Source organism: Apus apus, chromosome 2, assembly GCF_020740795.1.
Source record: "Apus apus isolate bApuApu2 chromosome 2, bApuApu2.pri.cur, whole genome shotgun sequence".
Taxonomy (NCBI): domain Eukaryota; kingdom Metazoa; phylum Chordata; class Aves; order Apodiformes; family Apodidae; genus Apus; species Apus apus.
Window position 1 is genome coordinate 111,895,949 of NC_067283.1, and position 13,536 is coordinate 111,909,484.

The 13,536-nt window shown below is 39.4% G+C and overlaps 1 protein-coding gene across 1 annotated transcript; it reads left to right on the plus strand.

Moving 5' to 3' along the window:
- Positions 1 to 230: 230 nt before the first annotated feature.
- RNF125 (ring finger protein 125) lies at positions 231 to 10,535 on the plus strand. Its single transcript, XM_051610283.1, is given in 7 exon segments — positions 231 to 298; positions 2,983 to 3,124; positions 6,261 to 6,355; positions 7,722 to 7,777; positions 7,780 to 7,880; positions 9,295 to 9,483; positions 10,443 to 10,535. Coding segments are annotated over 7 exon segments (744 nt in total).
- Positions 10,536 to 13,536: the final 3,001 nt, after the last annotated feature.

The window sequence follows — 13,536 nt, forward strand, 5'->3', positions numbered from 1 at the left end:
ATATGCTGGGTTTATTTGATTTTTGATGCTTTTTTAGGCTTTAAAATAAGGTGACACTCTCAGAAACCTACCTCTTGGATACTTCCAAGACCTCAATCCCCACCCCATCCCCTAGTATCCCTGCATGCAGGAAAGGAAAATGCTCTTGAAAAAAAATAAATAAATAAAAAAAATTGGCTGTTCCCGCCGCCACTTATTCCTGCAAAGGTTGAGCGTGACCACGACCCGAGATGCCGGGGCTCCCTGGGCCGTGCCAGGCCGGGCAGTGGTGGGAGTGCATCCGCGGCAGCAGCCGGAGGTTGGGGTGTAGGGCCTGGCAATGGGAGAGGGTTGTGGTGTGGGCACTCGGGGGTCACCCGGGAAGGGAAGAAGGCTGGGAAAAAGACAGGGAAAAAGGGGGAAGTCCACTTTGAACTGACTGAAAACCGAGTAATCGGTGAGTTTCATCAGTAATTGACATATAGTTCAGGGCGAACCAGCAGGACGGTGTGCGGGTGCACAGGTAAAAAAGCAGGGTAGGTTTTGCCAGAAAATCAATTGCGGGAAAGAAAATAAAAACAACAACAAAAAAATCAGTGTATAAACCAGCTGTTCTAGACTACGCTCCTGAATCAGATTCCAACTTCTAATAGTTGTCTCCATTGCAAATTTAATGTGAGCCATGGTTGTAGTGTTGCCCCGAATCTGTATCTTCCCCACGGGCGAGCATACAGCAGCACAGAGATCTTGCCTAGAATTGGCACAGAGCAATGGATACAGGTGTGAAGGGCAAGAGCAAATGTGAACCGTCTGTTAGGGATTCCTTCTACAAACGTGGCCCCTGGCACAGGCATCCTGGTGATAACGGCAGCTGGAAGCATGACTTAAGCCAGTGATTAGGAGTAATTTATTTTTTTTTCTGGGGGGGGGGCGGGGAGAAAAAAGAACACAAGGCTTTCTAGCAAGTTCCAGAGCCCCTTCTTAATTTCCAGGACCACTTGTTGCCTCAGAAATTACAGGCAACTTAGCAGAGTTCCATCCCAGCAGAGAGCCAGCTAAGAAGTTGTGCCTTTTCTGCTATTTGCCTGGTGAGGCTTCTTTTGATTATTTATTCCAGGTCACAGATCAAGGAAAATTATATGCTCCTGAGCTGAGACATAAACACACACATATAGATATATGTGCGTGTGTCTAAAAATGCAACTGTTTACGGCACCTTCACTATCTTCAAGAACTACTGTATTAGCTTTTGTTGAATTTGAGAAATGTTACATAGCCTCTAACTAGAGTGCTGAGGCAATTGTTTGGAGGCTAAACAGAAGGGAAATGAAAGTAGGGCTTTACCAGTGTTCGTGGCCAGTATCCTGAGGTGCTTATGTTTTATTTCATCTACTTGCAGTGGTTTAAGTTTTGCTTGCTTATTTCTTTTACGTGTTTAGATCCAGGCTGGGCAAATAAAGCAGAGTGATAAATTTGGTGGAGAGGTGTAGTTATTCTTCACCAATCTTTGCATCTTCTATATTAACCTTTTCTCCTGCTGCTAACAGTTTTATGGGGAGGTTGAACAAACTGGCAAAGAATAATCTGATTTTATATTTTGTGGCATTAAAAGGGGAGAGTTCTCAGCAGTGTGTTTGAACCTTGTACAGGGTTATTTATAGAAGACTCTTCTGTTTCTCAGGGAAACAACCTTTTCAACCCTATCTAAAGTACAGGAATAACCTAAGCTAAAACCTGCCCGAGGGCAAACTGTGTGTAACAAATCAGAGTTTATCCTTGGACAGGGAGCATGTTGGGTCTTGGCTGTACTCTCTTTGCACTTTGTGTAATAATTTATACTGCTGTGAAGTAACTGCAGAATACCACCTTACATCTGACTTAGGCTTTGATAGCATTTTACATGGTTCTGAGGAGCTATATATGAAGAAGGCTCCTAAAGAAGAGATTACATCTGAAATCCTCCAATAGATTGATTGGCAGGCTGTTAAGTATATTAGGAATGCTGTTGCAGAGTGCACTGGTAAGATTGGCAAGTTGTTTTACAGTGGCTTAAAAAGGTTTTGCCTAGCTTCCAGCTCCACTCCTCTGCTGGGGTTGCCACCTACATAGCAGAGCTGGTGGGGATGATGTGGATTTAGCAGCTCTGGTGCAAAGGTTAGCATTTCAGCAACTGGGAAATCAGGTGGATTTGCACTAAAATGCCAAACTGAGTACAAGTGTCTGAGAGATAAGCACATGAATCCTTCCACTGGGCTGTTGGAAGAGGAGACAGAAGGAGAAGTGAGTAACCTTCAACAGAAGGGCAGCACAGAAGGGTGCAAGTAAAAACATCCTAAATTGGCACAGTGTGACCACCAGTACTAGCTGGTTTGACCACAGTGATTTAAGGTTTCTTAAAGAAGACAGATGGCTGTCTTCTAGAAGCAACAGCATTTAAATCTTCAGGCAGAACTGGCAGAGCAGATGTTGTTTGTGCTCCTTACCTGTTTCAGTGCAAAGCCGGCAGTTAATCTAAGTGAAATTTTGCATTCGTGCAGCTGGGGTTGCAGAAACATTTGCTCCTGGCACTTCTGCTGCAGAGCTGTGCTACTTAGCAGAGGGTGTATTTGTAACATTGTCCAGAAGCAACACTACAGAAATGAAATATTCTTTACTGTGATAGCAGGTTTTGAAATGATGGACTGCATGCAACGTTTGCCTGGCCTGTGGGGGGCAGGTTCCTCACTTCTGCTCTGAAATGAGTTCTCACAGTCACCTACATTTCAGTGCTACCAGGAAGCTCAACTTCTCAGTTTTCAGTGCTCCCCTTAGTGCATGTAGGGCTGCAAGAACAATACTCACAATGTTGTTAATAATATATCGCAAGAAGAACAAATACCCCACAGTGTTACCCTGGGGATGCGTTTGCTGCAAAAAAAATGATTCTTTTTTATATACTTTGCCTTACTGGAAGCATGTTTTGGGGGCATTATCACATTTGTTTTCGTTTCATTCTATATCTAGATTCTGTCATCCCTGTATTTCTGCAAGTTTAAAGAATAACGCATGGATGTGTCCTTATCTTCCTTCTGAAGGAATTCCAGCCACCAATATTGCTAAGAAGATGGAGAGCACGTACCGAAACTGCACAGAATGTGAAACACAGGTTTGCAGCCTCAAACACTAACTACTAAATAATTCCAGAGATGTCTCCATGCATGAGAACTAACACTGTTAAGATCCCTTTTTAAGGGCATGTCTAAACAAAGAAACTCCACCAGCATGGCAATGGAAGAATACATTGTTGTGATTTATGAAGTTCCATATCTAAAAGAGCTCTAAAACACTCTGCCAGTGCCATTGAAAATACTAAGTTCAAGCCTAAACCTATGGGAGCTGAATCTGGAGGAGGGGATTGAGTGGCACCCTCTGTAAGTTTGCAGATGACACCAAGTTGGGTGGAAGTGTTGATCTGCTTGAGGGTAGAAAGGCCAGCTGAGGGTCCTTCTGCTGAGGGACTTGGACAAGCTGGATTGATGGGCCAGTTGTATGACATCAACAAGGGCAAGTGCCGGGTCTGGCACTAGGGTCACAACAACCCTGTTTTGCACTGCACAGGGCTAGGAGAAGAGTAGCTGGGAAACTGCCCAGAGGAAAAGGACCTAGGGGTGTTCATGAACAGCCAGCTGCACATGAGCCAGCAGTGTGCCCAGGTGGCAAAGATGGCCAATGACATCCTGACCTGCATCAGAAATAGCTTGGGCAAGCAGGAGTAAGGAAGTGAATCATAGCCCTCTACTCAGCCCTGGTGAGGCCACACGTCAAATACTGTGTTCACTTTCAGGCCCCTCACTATATGAAAGACACTGAGGAGCTAGAGTGAGTCCAGAAAAGGACAACAAAGCTGGTGAAGGGTCTAGAGAACAAATCTGATGAGGAGCAGCTGAGGGAACTGGAGTGTTGTGTAGCCTGGAGAAAAGGAGGCTGAGCTTATCACTCTCCACAGCTACCTGAAAGGAGGTTGTATTGAGGTTGGGGGTTGGTTTCTTCTCTCTAGTAACAACTGATAGGACAAGAGGAAATGGGCTCAAGTTGCTCCAGGGGAGGTTTAGATTAGATAGAGGAAACTTCTTCACTGAAAGGATTTATCAAATACTTGAACAGGCTTCCCAGAGAGTTGGCTGAACAAACATTCCTAGAGGTGACGTGTAGATGTGGTGCTTAGGGACATAGTTTAGTGGTGGACTGAGACTAGAATTAGATTAATGAGCGGACTGGATGATCTTAAAAGTCTTTTCCAACCTAACGATTCTGATTCTTGACTCCCTATATTTTTTTGGCTGGAGAAAAAACAAATCACGTTTTTTTTAATATGCCACGATTGCCCAATTATAAAAATCCTGGCTACAATTGCATCTATTACAATGCAGGACAAAGATACAAAATGTTGTGAATTGTTTTTTTAAACATCTCCCCTCCCCCCCACATTTGGTAAAGCTACCTAAACTGAGCCTTTTTCCTTAAATCTAAATAAAGCCTTTGAAACATCACTTACTACTCACATGCAAACAAAGTTTTAACTGCTGCTGTTTGAACTGTAATATGTTAATCATCTTTCATTAAAACAAGGTGCAGAGCAAAAACTCTTAACAGTACATTGTGGTGGTGAACAGGGCAGATATCAGTAAGAAAAAGAGTTAACCAAGACTGAATTAATATACGTTAACTTCAAAGTTCATATAAAACCAAGTATTTTCTCCCATGTTTGCACATATTTACTGTGTGCCTCTTTCAATATAAAGAACACATCATTCTTGCTCTCCCATCGTATTTTTATATCTCTGTTGTTTTGTGGGAGGAGATTGTACAGCTTAAATGTGACTTCCTCCTCTTCCCTGGATTCACATCTGGCTTTTATAATTTCTGCTGTCTTGCCAACTGCAAAATAATACCCTGAAATCTTTCTTGTTTAGGTATAGTAGTGTGAAAATACCATGAAATATAAACCAGCAAATAAATGTGTGAAGAAAGGCTGTTATTTGCAGGGTTGTGAGAAGTTACAGAGAACATTAAAAAAGCAGGGAAAATGTCTATTTGTTGTTAAAATAATTGATTCTTTACCTTTTCTTTCTATGAATTTTTACATCAGGGAAAAATTTGCTTAAAACTAACAATGAGATATATGAACTGCAACACCTTGTTATTAACAGTAGCTCAATATTGAATTTAATTTCAATATTTTTTTAAATGGAGGTTTGCAGAAGGAGCCCAGTTGTAACAGGTAGGTTAACAAGTGCTGAGCTATTATGTGGCTTAGCTGGGCTTCTCAGTTAAGGACTCCCTTTGTTGTTCAGTGGCAGGATGCAAGAAATTACCTAAGTATGGGTATCTGCAGGGGTTTTTGATCTTTCTTATGGCTGCAGAAGGGACTGGCTATATTTCTTGCATAAAGCCGTCAGTGAGGCCACTAAGAGATGTTGAAAAGGAGAGTGCGTTTAGTGCATTATTGTGTCAATACACCTTTGTGTATTGTTTCTGATATTTGGCAGACTACCCTTGGCAAATCCTCCTGCGGTGTCTCAGTCACACCAGTGCATGGATCGCTGTGTTAGTATAAACATAATTTCATTTGCTGTATCTGCTCAGGGAGTGGAAATCATAATGAAGTGGCTGAGGCATGGGCACGTTTCATTTTGCTGCATCTGCAGTCTGGATAATAATTTGAAGTGGAGCCATAGCATTGACATCTGGGAGAGGGTTATTTTCAGTTTCTTCACCGAAGACTCACTGGAACTGGTCATCAGTGTTAAAAGGTTAAGAATGTAGAATAGCATGTAAGAAACATTAATGTCTCTGTACTGTTTCTGTGCAAATAATATTTTAATATCTCAACATAGTGACTTCTTATAATTTCGTATTTCACTTTTGCAAAAAGCGAACTGGGAGGGTCCCCCTCCCCAGACTAGAAATGTTTCCTTATTGCCTCCCTAATTTAATTTAAAAATATTAAGGGCAAATAAAAGGAACAAACAACATTACCACAAACTAGTAACATTTTCACTCTAATTAACTTCACTGTCATAAGACGAATGTTATTATTATAAAATGTATTACAGCAATACTGAACCAGTAACATAATGCTTGAGAAACTGAGCCAGTAGGAGAAGGAGATGCATATTCTTCCCTAGGTACGGCCACAGTGTTGTAATAAGGCTTTGAACTAGGAAAATGTTCAGAATAATATATTGGCATGAATGTGTCATGGTATAAAACATAACAAGCTGCTTCTTCTAATTGCTTAGGTATGCCTGAGTGAAATGAGAGCTCATTTAAGAACTTGTGAAAAATATATAGAAAAATATGGACCTCTACAGGAGCTTGGAGCTGCTGTAACAAGGTAGATCTTAGTGATGATGACACCGCAAAAGCACTTTTGAGCTCATTATCCCAACACAGTACAGTCAAACTGGTAAAAGGATTCTCTGATTTTATTTATTTTCTTTTCAATTGGAACTTGCTTCTGTTCAATAGAATTAAACATGAATCCTTTACCAGTATTTAAAAATTATAATACTCAAGTAGTATTTAAAATTGACACGTTTTTTGGTGTATGACTACAAAATAGTACATTTTACTTGCAGTTAGTATGATTTTTGATAGAATTTAGCTCCACGTGACCTATTCTGTAGCAACAACAATATTTTTACAAGTTAGCAGTTTTTAATGTTTTTCTGGGGGAAGAATTAATGATTGCTTTAAATAAAGCTCCTTGAAAGTGTTGGTTATTTCCAGAATGAGTGAAGATTAATAATAATTACATTTAATTTGCTCTCATCTATTACTTTGTTCTTTGGAAGTAGCTTTGAATTAAGAAGACTAACAGCTTTTCTTATTTATATATAGTATATAAAGAGAATGTGTGTCATATGTCAAAAGTTCAAATTCTTTGTCCCTTTCATTCTCTTTCAGGGCAGGACCTATTAGAGCAATCAATTAGGCATGTAGCAATTCTAGAATGACAAGTCTGCAAGTTCAATGGCCCTTAGTTTTATTCATGAACAAATAGGATTTTCATATCATTATTAAACTGCTTTTTTGATATATGTAATTTCAAGTCCCTATACTCACTGATACTGGAATTCCTACATGACATGTTCAGGTTGCTTGCTCTGAAGACCTGTCTTCATCTCAGTTATTGCTCTTTTGATGCTCACAAAAACTTGAATATTTATCCACACACATTTGAAAACACAACTAACCCAAAAATAACTTTTCCGCTGTGCAAGAAAACAATGCTCTGAAATGTACTGAAAACTAAGTAGGAATCCTCTGTGAGAAAGTGTCAATAGCTAATGATGGCTCCTGAGAATTGGTAGTTTGGTCACGCGTGCTCCAACTGTATCACAGCAATTAAATGATGCTTTTATCAAATGTCTGTAGTTGTAGCGTTCAGTATTTTCATCCATTCATCTCTAAGGTCATGGTTATGTTAGAGTGCTTCTCTGGATCAATATCCTGACATGCTGGCACAGTTCTGTGCAGTGTTTGCAGTGTCCATTAGCAAGGCTGACCTTTGGCCAGCACAACATACATCACACCCAGGTACATGACATATGCTCATGCTGTGTTTTAGCTATGGCAAAAAGAAGCTTCTAATGATATCTGACCAAAGAAGTCTAAGTACTTCTTTTATTGCTTGTAGCGCTAAGAATGTATTAGTTCTATCTGCAGCCACTAACAATATTACTATGTTTCATTCTCAGATATTCCTGTCCTTATTGCCAGTGTGAAGTAGATGAGGATGAGCTTATGGACCGTTGTCTCACCACGGATCAGAAAGGAGAGCAGCGGTAACATACATAAGTATATATTTTACTGAATTCACATTAAATGGATTAATTCTAGCAACATTACTCATCAGTGTATACTGTGTTCATCTTTGTCTGAGCTAATGCTTTAATGTGTAAGATTTTGCTAACTTTTGTGTTTTACAGATAAGACTTTGTTTACTTTGGTCAACCGAAATAATTGTCAATAATTTTTATAATACCTATCAGTCTATAAGCTCTCATTTTTTCACATAGGGCAAATTCATACATAGCTGTATTGTGTAGCTGTAGGGCAGAGTTTAAGCCTTAACGCTTAGAAAATTATTAAATCCTTTGCTCAATTCAGAGTTGCATGTACAAGCTGATCCTGAGAGACTGAGTAATATGCATTATGCAGCCTCTGTTGCGTGGTTCTTTGAAACCTAATGTAACAAACAATATTCAGAAAAATTCTCACCCACAAATAACAGGAAAATCATAAGCAAGGAAACAAAAATATGATCTTTTAAATCATACTGGTTTCACAACTACTTTAATTGGTGTATGAACTATGACACCACATCGTTAATACAAAGCAAAGAGAGGGAACATGCTGAGAGGTGCACTGTGTCATTTGCTACTGACACACTGACTCTTCCCTTTAATTCTGAAATACCTTTGGAGTAACTGTTTCTGGATTTCAGTGAAAAAGTGGTTTGGCATAGCTATTTCAACCTTCTTATTTCAAAATTAAACATATCAGACTTCTAGTTCTAAAAAGGCATTGCATTTTTGTTGTGTTGTATCATAATGTTCATAACCAGAACATGTAATAAAGGTGTTTTTAGTATACAAATGGTATATTAATACAGTATATTCCCACATGGTATATTCCATGATAATAGCATTTTTAGTATACACACAGTGTTCTCACAACACTTAAGAAATACAGGTTGCAACAACTGCAACTTTTATATTGCAGAGAACCCTCAGGAAGTAATTCAGCTTTTCTTTTGAACAAGTGTTTTAGGCACTTCTGTTGTAAGCACACAGGTGAATCAATTTGTTATGGATGACCAGAGAAATCCTGTATGTTTCTTAGCACTTTGTCATCCAAAAAATGTCTTGGTTGATAAACAAATGGATTGTTTTTTATTAGTTTATTCGAATGATAAACAAATGGATACATGAATTGTTGGGATGATAAATTTTGTTTTGCGTAAAACAAATGCTTTTACATGACTGTTCTCTTATAGCTAGCAGAAGGGAATTTATTAATCATCAGATCTACGTAGATTGACAGTCCTTGGGATGTCTGTAGGCACAAATTACACAGCAAGGATTAGCATAATTGACAGCTGATCTGGAAGTGCACTGGGCCTAAGCAGTGTTTGTCTTGCTCAGAGAATGCTGGTTGGCTATAATAGCTCCACTTATTTAACATTTCTGGTTTTTTAAACATTGATAGCATTTCTTCTGTAAGACCTGCAAGATGAAAATTGAATATTTCCTTCCATTTTCTTTATAGTGTTGTCCAATTTGTTTTTTAACACCCGGGAGAGAACCAAGCTATTTCAGCAGAAGTTTTATAAGGCACCTTCAACTCAGACATGCACTCCATTATGAAGACTACATAGTAAGTAATGGTATTTGCAGTCTACTGGACTTGATTTCTTTGTGTGTTTCTTCTTCCACACCTTTTACAATCAAGAATTCATGAAAAGAACTGAGCAGGTGACTGCACCATGAAGTCACGAAGTGTGGCAGGTATGTACAGAAACAGCACAGCTGGTGCCGAGAGGTGCCAGCTTGTTCTCAGTTCTGTTGCTATCTAATGGTGGGACAAGGGAATGGTACCCCCTTACCTCACTTCTTAGCAGGTACTATACATCTCAATTATGTTTATAAATTACTTGGAGATCCTCAAATGAAAACCTGCGTACTGTAAGTGACAGTTCAACAACCCATTTTATTCTGTAGAACCTAAGATGGATCAGTTTTAGTTCTGCAAGGTGCTGCATGAGTGGGCTGTAAAATACAAAAAGCAGCACAAACATTAACACGCTGCTAAAATTCCTCAAGAATATCAGTTAGTGCTTTCATGTATTTATCTTTGATACTCATGCAGACAAAATCCCAAAGAGAGATACAAAACATTTTTTAATGGGGCAAAAGAATTGAAGACAATGATGTGCAAATGGAGGGCAGGGGCAAAGAACCAACTTAATAGTCTGAACCTATAGTTCATGCACATGGCAGAAACATACCTATGTATGATAGCACTTTAATGATAGCTCACATATCATAACACACTTAATAAAGTATAGCTAAGACTTGAGAATTTATACACAGTAATATAAAATGCATCACCAAATTGGAGTCTTTAATAAACAGCATTAGCATTGCTAGGTTTTGCATAATCACTGAATTTGACTGTTCCTGCATTTGTCATTCTCATTTATTTCAAGTTGCATAATGATTTATCTTGTTTCAAGTTGCAGTGTTGACCACTAAGGAATAGAAAGTTGGGCAGTAAACTTTACACATGAATGTAAAGCCACTGAAAACAGTAGTTGGTTAACTGGTAACCCTACCAGTCAGAATTAAATCAATTAACACAGTAATTACTACCTTGATAGTCAATAAAATATCCTTTTTCATTTTTTTTTCTTTCAGTACATAAACACTGTTGGAGAAGTTCTTGTTGAAAGAGTTTTGGATGGGTCATTCTTAGACTATATGCATGTGAGTCATCCAAACAGCACCTAAGGTATCCTGCAAAAGAATGGAAGAGCATTCTCTGTGGATAAACACAGTAATTAAAATTTAGCCCTTTGCAATCAATGGAGTGTTAGTAACTCGTGTGGACCTAAAAAGGTTATGGGGTGTTTTTTTTTCCTTAAGCATTGTTTTGGTTTTAAACTCTTTAATTAAATTCTCTTCATTAAAAAGAATGCATTTTTTTTTTCTTTTTGTATGGATAAAATACAGCTCGTTTCTCTACTTAAAGCACAAGGGTCAAGAACTTGCTGCTAGTCCACTATACAAAACCACCGGCTTTGATAGCAGCTCCTCCTATTTGTTTGCAGCTCTGTTCCAGGAACAGGCCAGTCTTTCATACATTGATGATGACAAAACAATGCTGGAGATAGGTTACAACAGCTTTTCAGATGATACAGGACCAAATAAATTTGAACAAACCCCACCTGCAAACAATACCAGGCATACTGCTGTCAATGCCTGTGTTACTGACCCCATAAGAGTGCACGAGTTGCCATTTACAGTGCAAGATGAGACTCAAAATTAGCAAAGTAAGTGAAAGCCACCTTGAAAGGATAACAAGAAATTAATATGATGTTTGTAATAAAAAAATATAAACCTGCAAGAGATTGACAGCATCTCTTAACTAACCTGTATTCTTTTAAAAGTACATAGTTTCTTAAGGTACAGTATAACATGGTATCTTTCAAAGATTCAGCTGATCTGTAAGAAATTAAAATTCATGTTCATGCATAAAAGGATGTACGGTGATCAAAGTAGCTTTAATCCCATGGTAACATGTTAACAAGGAAACTCGTGATAGACTTTGGGTCTTGTCTAGTTTTTCTTGGAATCTGAAAGTGGCTCCTTTTTGGGAAGAGAAAGATGCAATGTTTAATGTGTGTGGGAAAGTTGCTTTTCTTTCTCTTTGAGAACTGTCTTTGGGAATGAAAATTCCTCAGTTAGAAAGATGGACAGTGTTGCTTTGAAGGGTGGAATTTGTGGAAACATTTGAGTAGTTAAAAAAAAAAATTATCTCATCTGCCAGATCAAAGTAACCAAAAATGTAGGGAAGAAGTTACTTGATTTATGGCTTCCTACACATCTAACAAACGTATAGAGCACTTTATATATGTATGAAATGAGCTACTACTGTGGGAGTGGGGAGTGTTGTCCTTAGTTTTGCCTGTGGCTGCAAGTGTTCTTTGTCAGTAGTGATATAGATACACCTGGCAGGAGTGAAGGATGCCCTTCCCCTTGCACATGGCACTTTCTGATCCCCCTGCAGTGACACAGCTTTCTTTCCCTTTCTGCTCACATCCATCTTTCAGTACTCCCACAGAACAAATCCCTGCCCTTTTCATATTGGCAAGGAGATGAGCTGTTCTTGCAGCAGCACTGTCAAAAAAGCAACCAAAATAGTATTTGCACAAAAAGTAGTTCTACAAAGTACAATAGCTGTGCAAAGGTGATATAAAATGTACCTCTTCACTGGCAGTTGCCCCCTGCAAACTGCAAAATTTTATGAGCAGTTCTACAAGTTTTCACAGTTGAGATTGCATTTCACAAACGCATTTTTCACAAGGAATAAAAAGTTGGCAGGGCCATTGGTTTCATGTCATCTAAAAAGTCTGATTTAAAATGCTTTCCGTCATATAAATGTGTTTGATAAACTTCAGCTGCCTGATGTCTCTTTACATGTTGTCTATGTCAATGGCAAAAACTACCTAAGATTTACAAGGCTGGTGCCATGCTATATATTGCTCTGTGGTGTACTAGTTGTCAACTCCAAGGTCACAGCTTTATTAAAGGCTCAAGATTTACAATAACGTTAGGAAAAGCATGAATGTCTTCACACACACCTTCCTGTAGTTTACTTCTCAGGTCATCTGTACAATTTCTCCCCCTGCCAAAAGGTGCTAATCGATAAATACTGCAGTCTGCTAAACACAGCTCAAATGGACCTATCATGTTCCTTTAGTAATAAATCTTTGCTTTTGTTTAACACCTGCCTTCTAAGGACATAACCCTCTTTATCTGCAGTAATTAATTTAACTTCACAGCAGCCTTATTTGGTGATTAAAAACTGCTCCCCTTTTACAGATTGAGAAATTGAGGCATAAGGACATGCCTTGCTGAAGTCATACAGGAAGACTGAAAAGACTTGGAAGCCCATTTCTGTCAGCCTCTGACATGCTGAGGCTGAAGGCCATGCTACCTCTCTCCCCATGAGTAATGGAAGGTGCTTGGGCAGCATCTGAGCTGAGGCTTCTGTAATTCTTCCTTTTAATGTACTGTCATGGCATGATTAGGGCACACCTGAAGCTGGCTATACAGCTGTGGTATAGTCCTAAGTGACACAAAAACAACAAGAAGCATTCTGCAGGGTATTTACCACTTAAGGTGTAGTTCTGTGTCTTCTTCTGGCAGTATTTGCACAGCTGAAGAGGTTACTGCCACCAACTGCTGCTTGTTACCCATTGTGCCTACTCAGATTTACCGGCCTGGCTTCCTGCTTCATTTCACGGAAAATAATCAGTTACTCTCTTTAAATAGTAGGGCTTTCTTGCCAGCTGATGGACAGTTCAGCAGCCTCTAACAGAGCAAAGATGAGTACAGGGGAGCAGTAGCCTGAGCTACTATCACAGCCACAGTTAGAAGAGGACGTATTACTGCAGTGCCTCAAATCCAAGGCCTATCCTCTCCTGGGAAATCTTTACCCAGGGAGTGGGCCTTTCCCACCAGATTTTCACCTGACCTGAAGCTTGAGCAGTAAATATCCCAGCCCAGACAACTTAACTCTTACACTGGGCCCATCACTTCAGATCTGCTTCTGCTGGGATAGATTTCATTCTCTTCACAGTAGCTGGTATGGAGCTATGATTTCACTTTGTGCTGGAAACAGCGTTGATAATTCAGATATGTCTTCAATACTGCTGAGCAGTGCTCACACAGCTTCAAAGCCTTTTCTGCTTCTCAGCCCATCGGCGAGCAGGCTGGGGGTGCACAA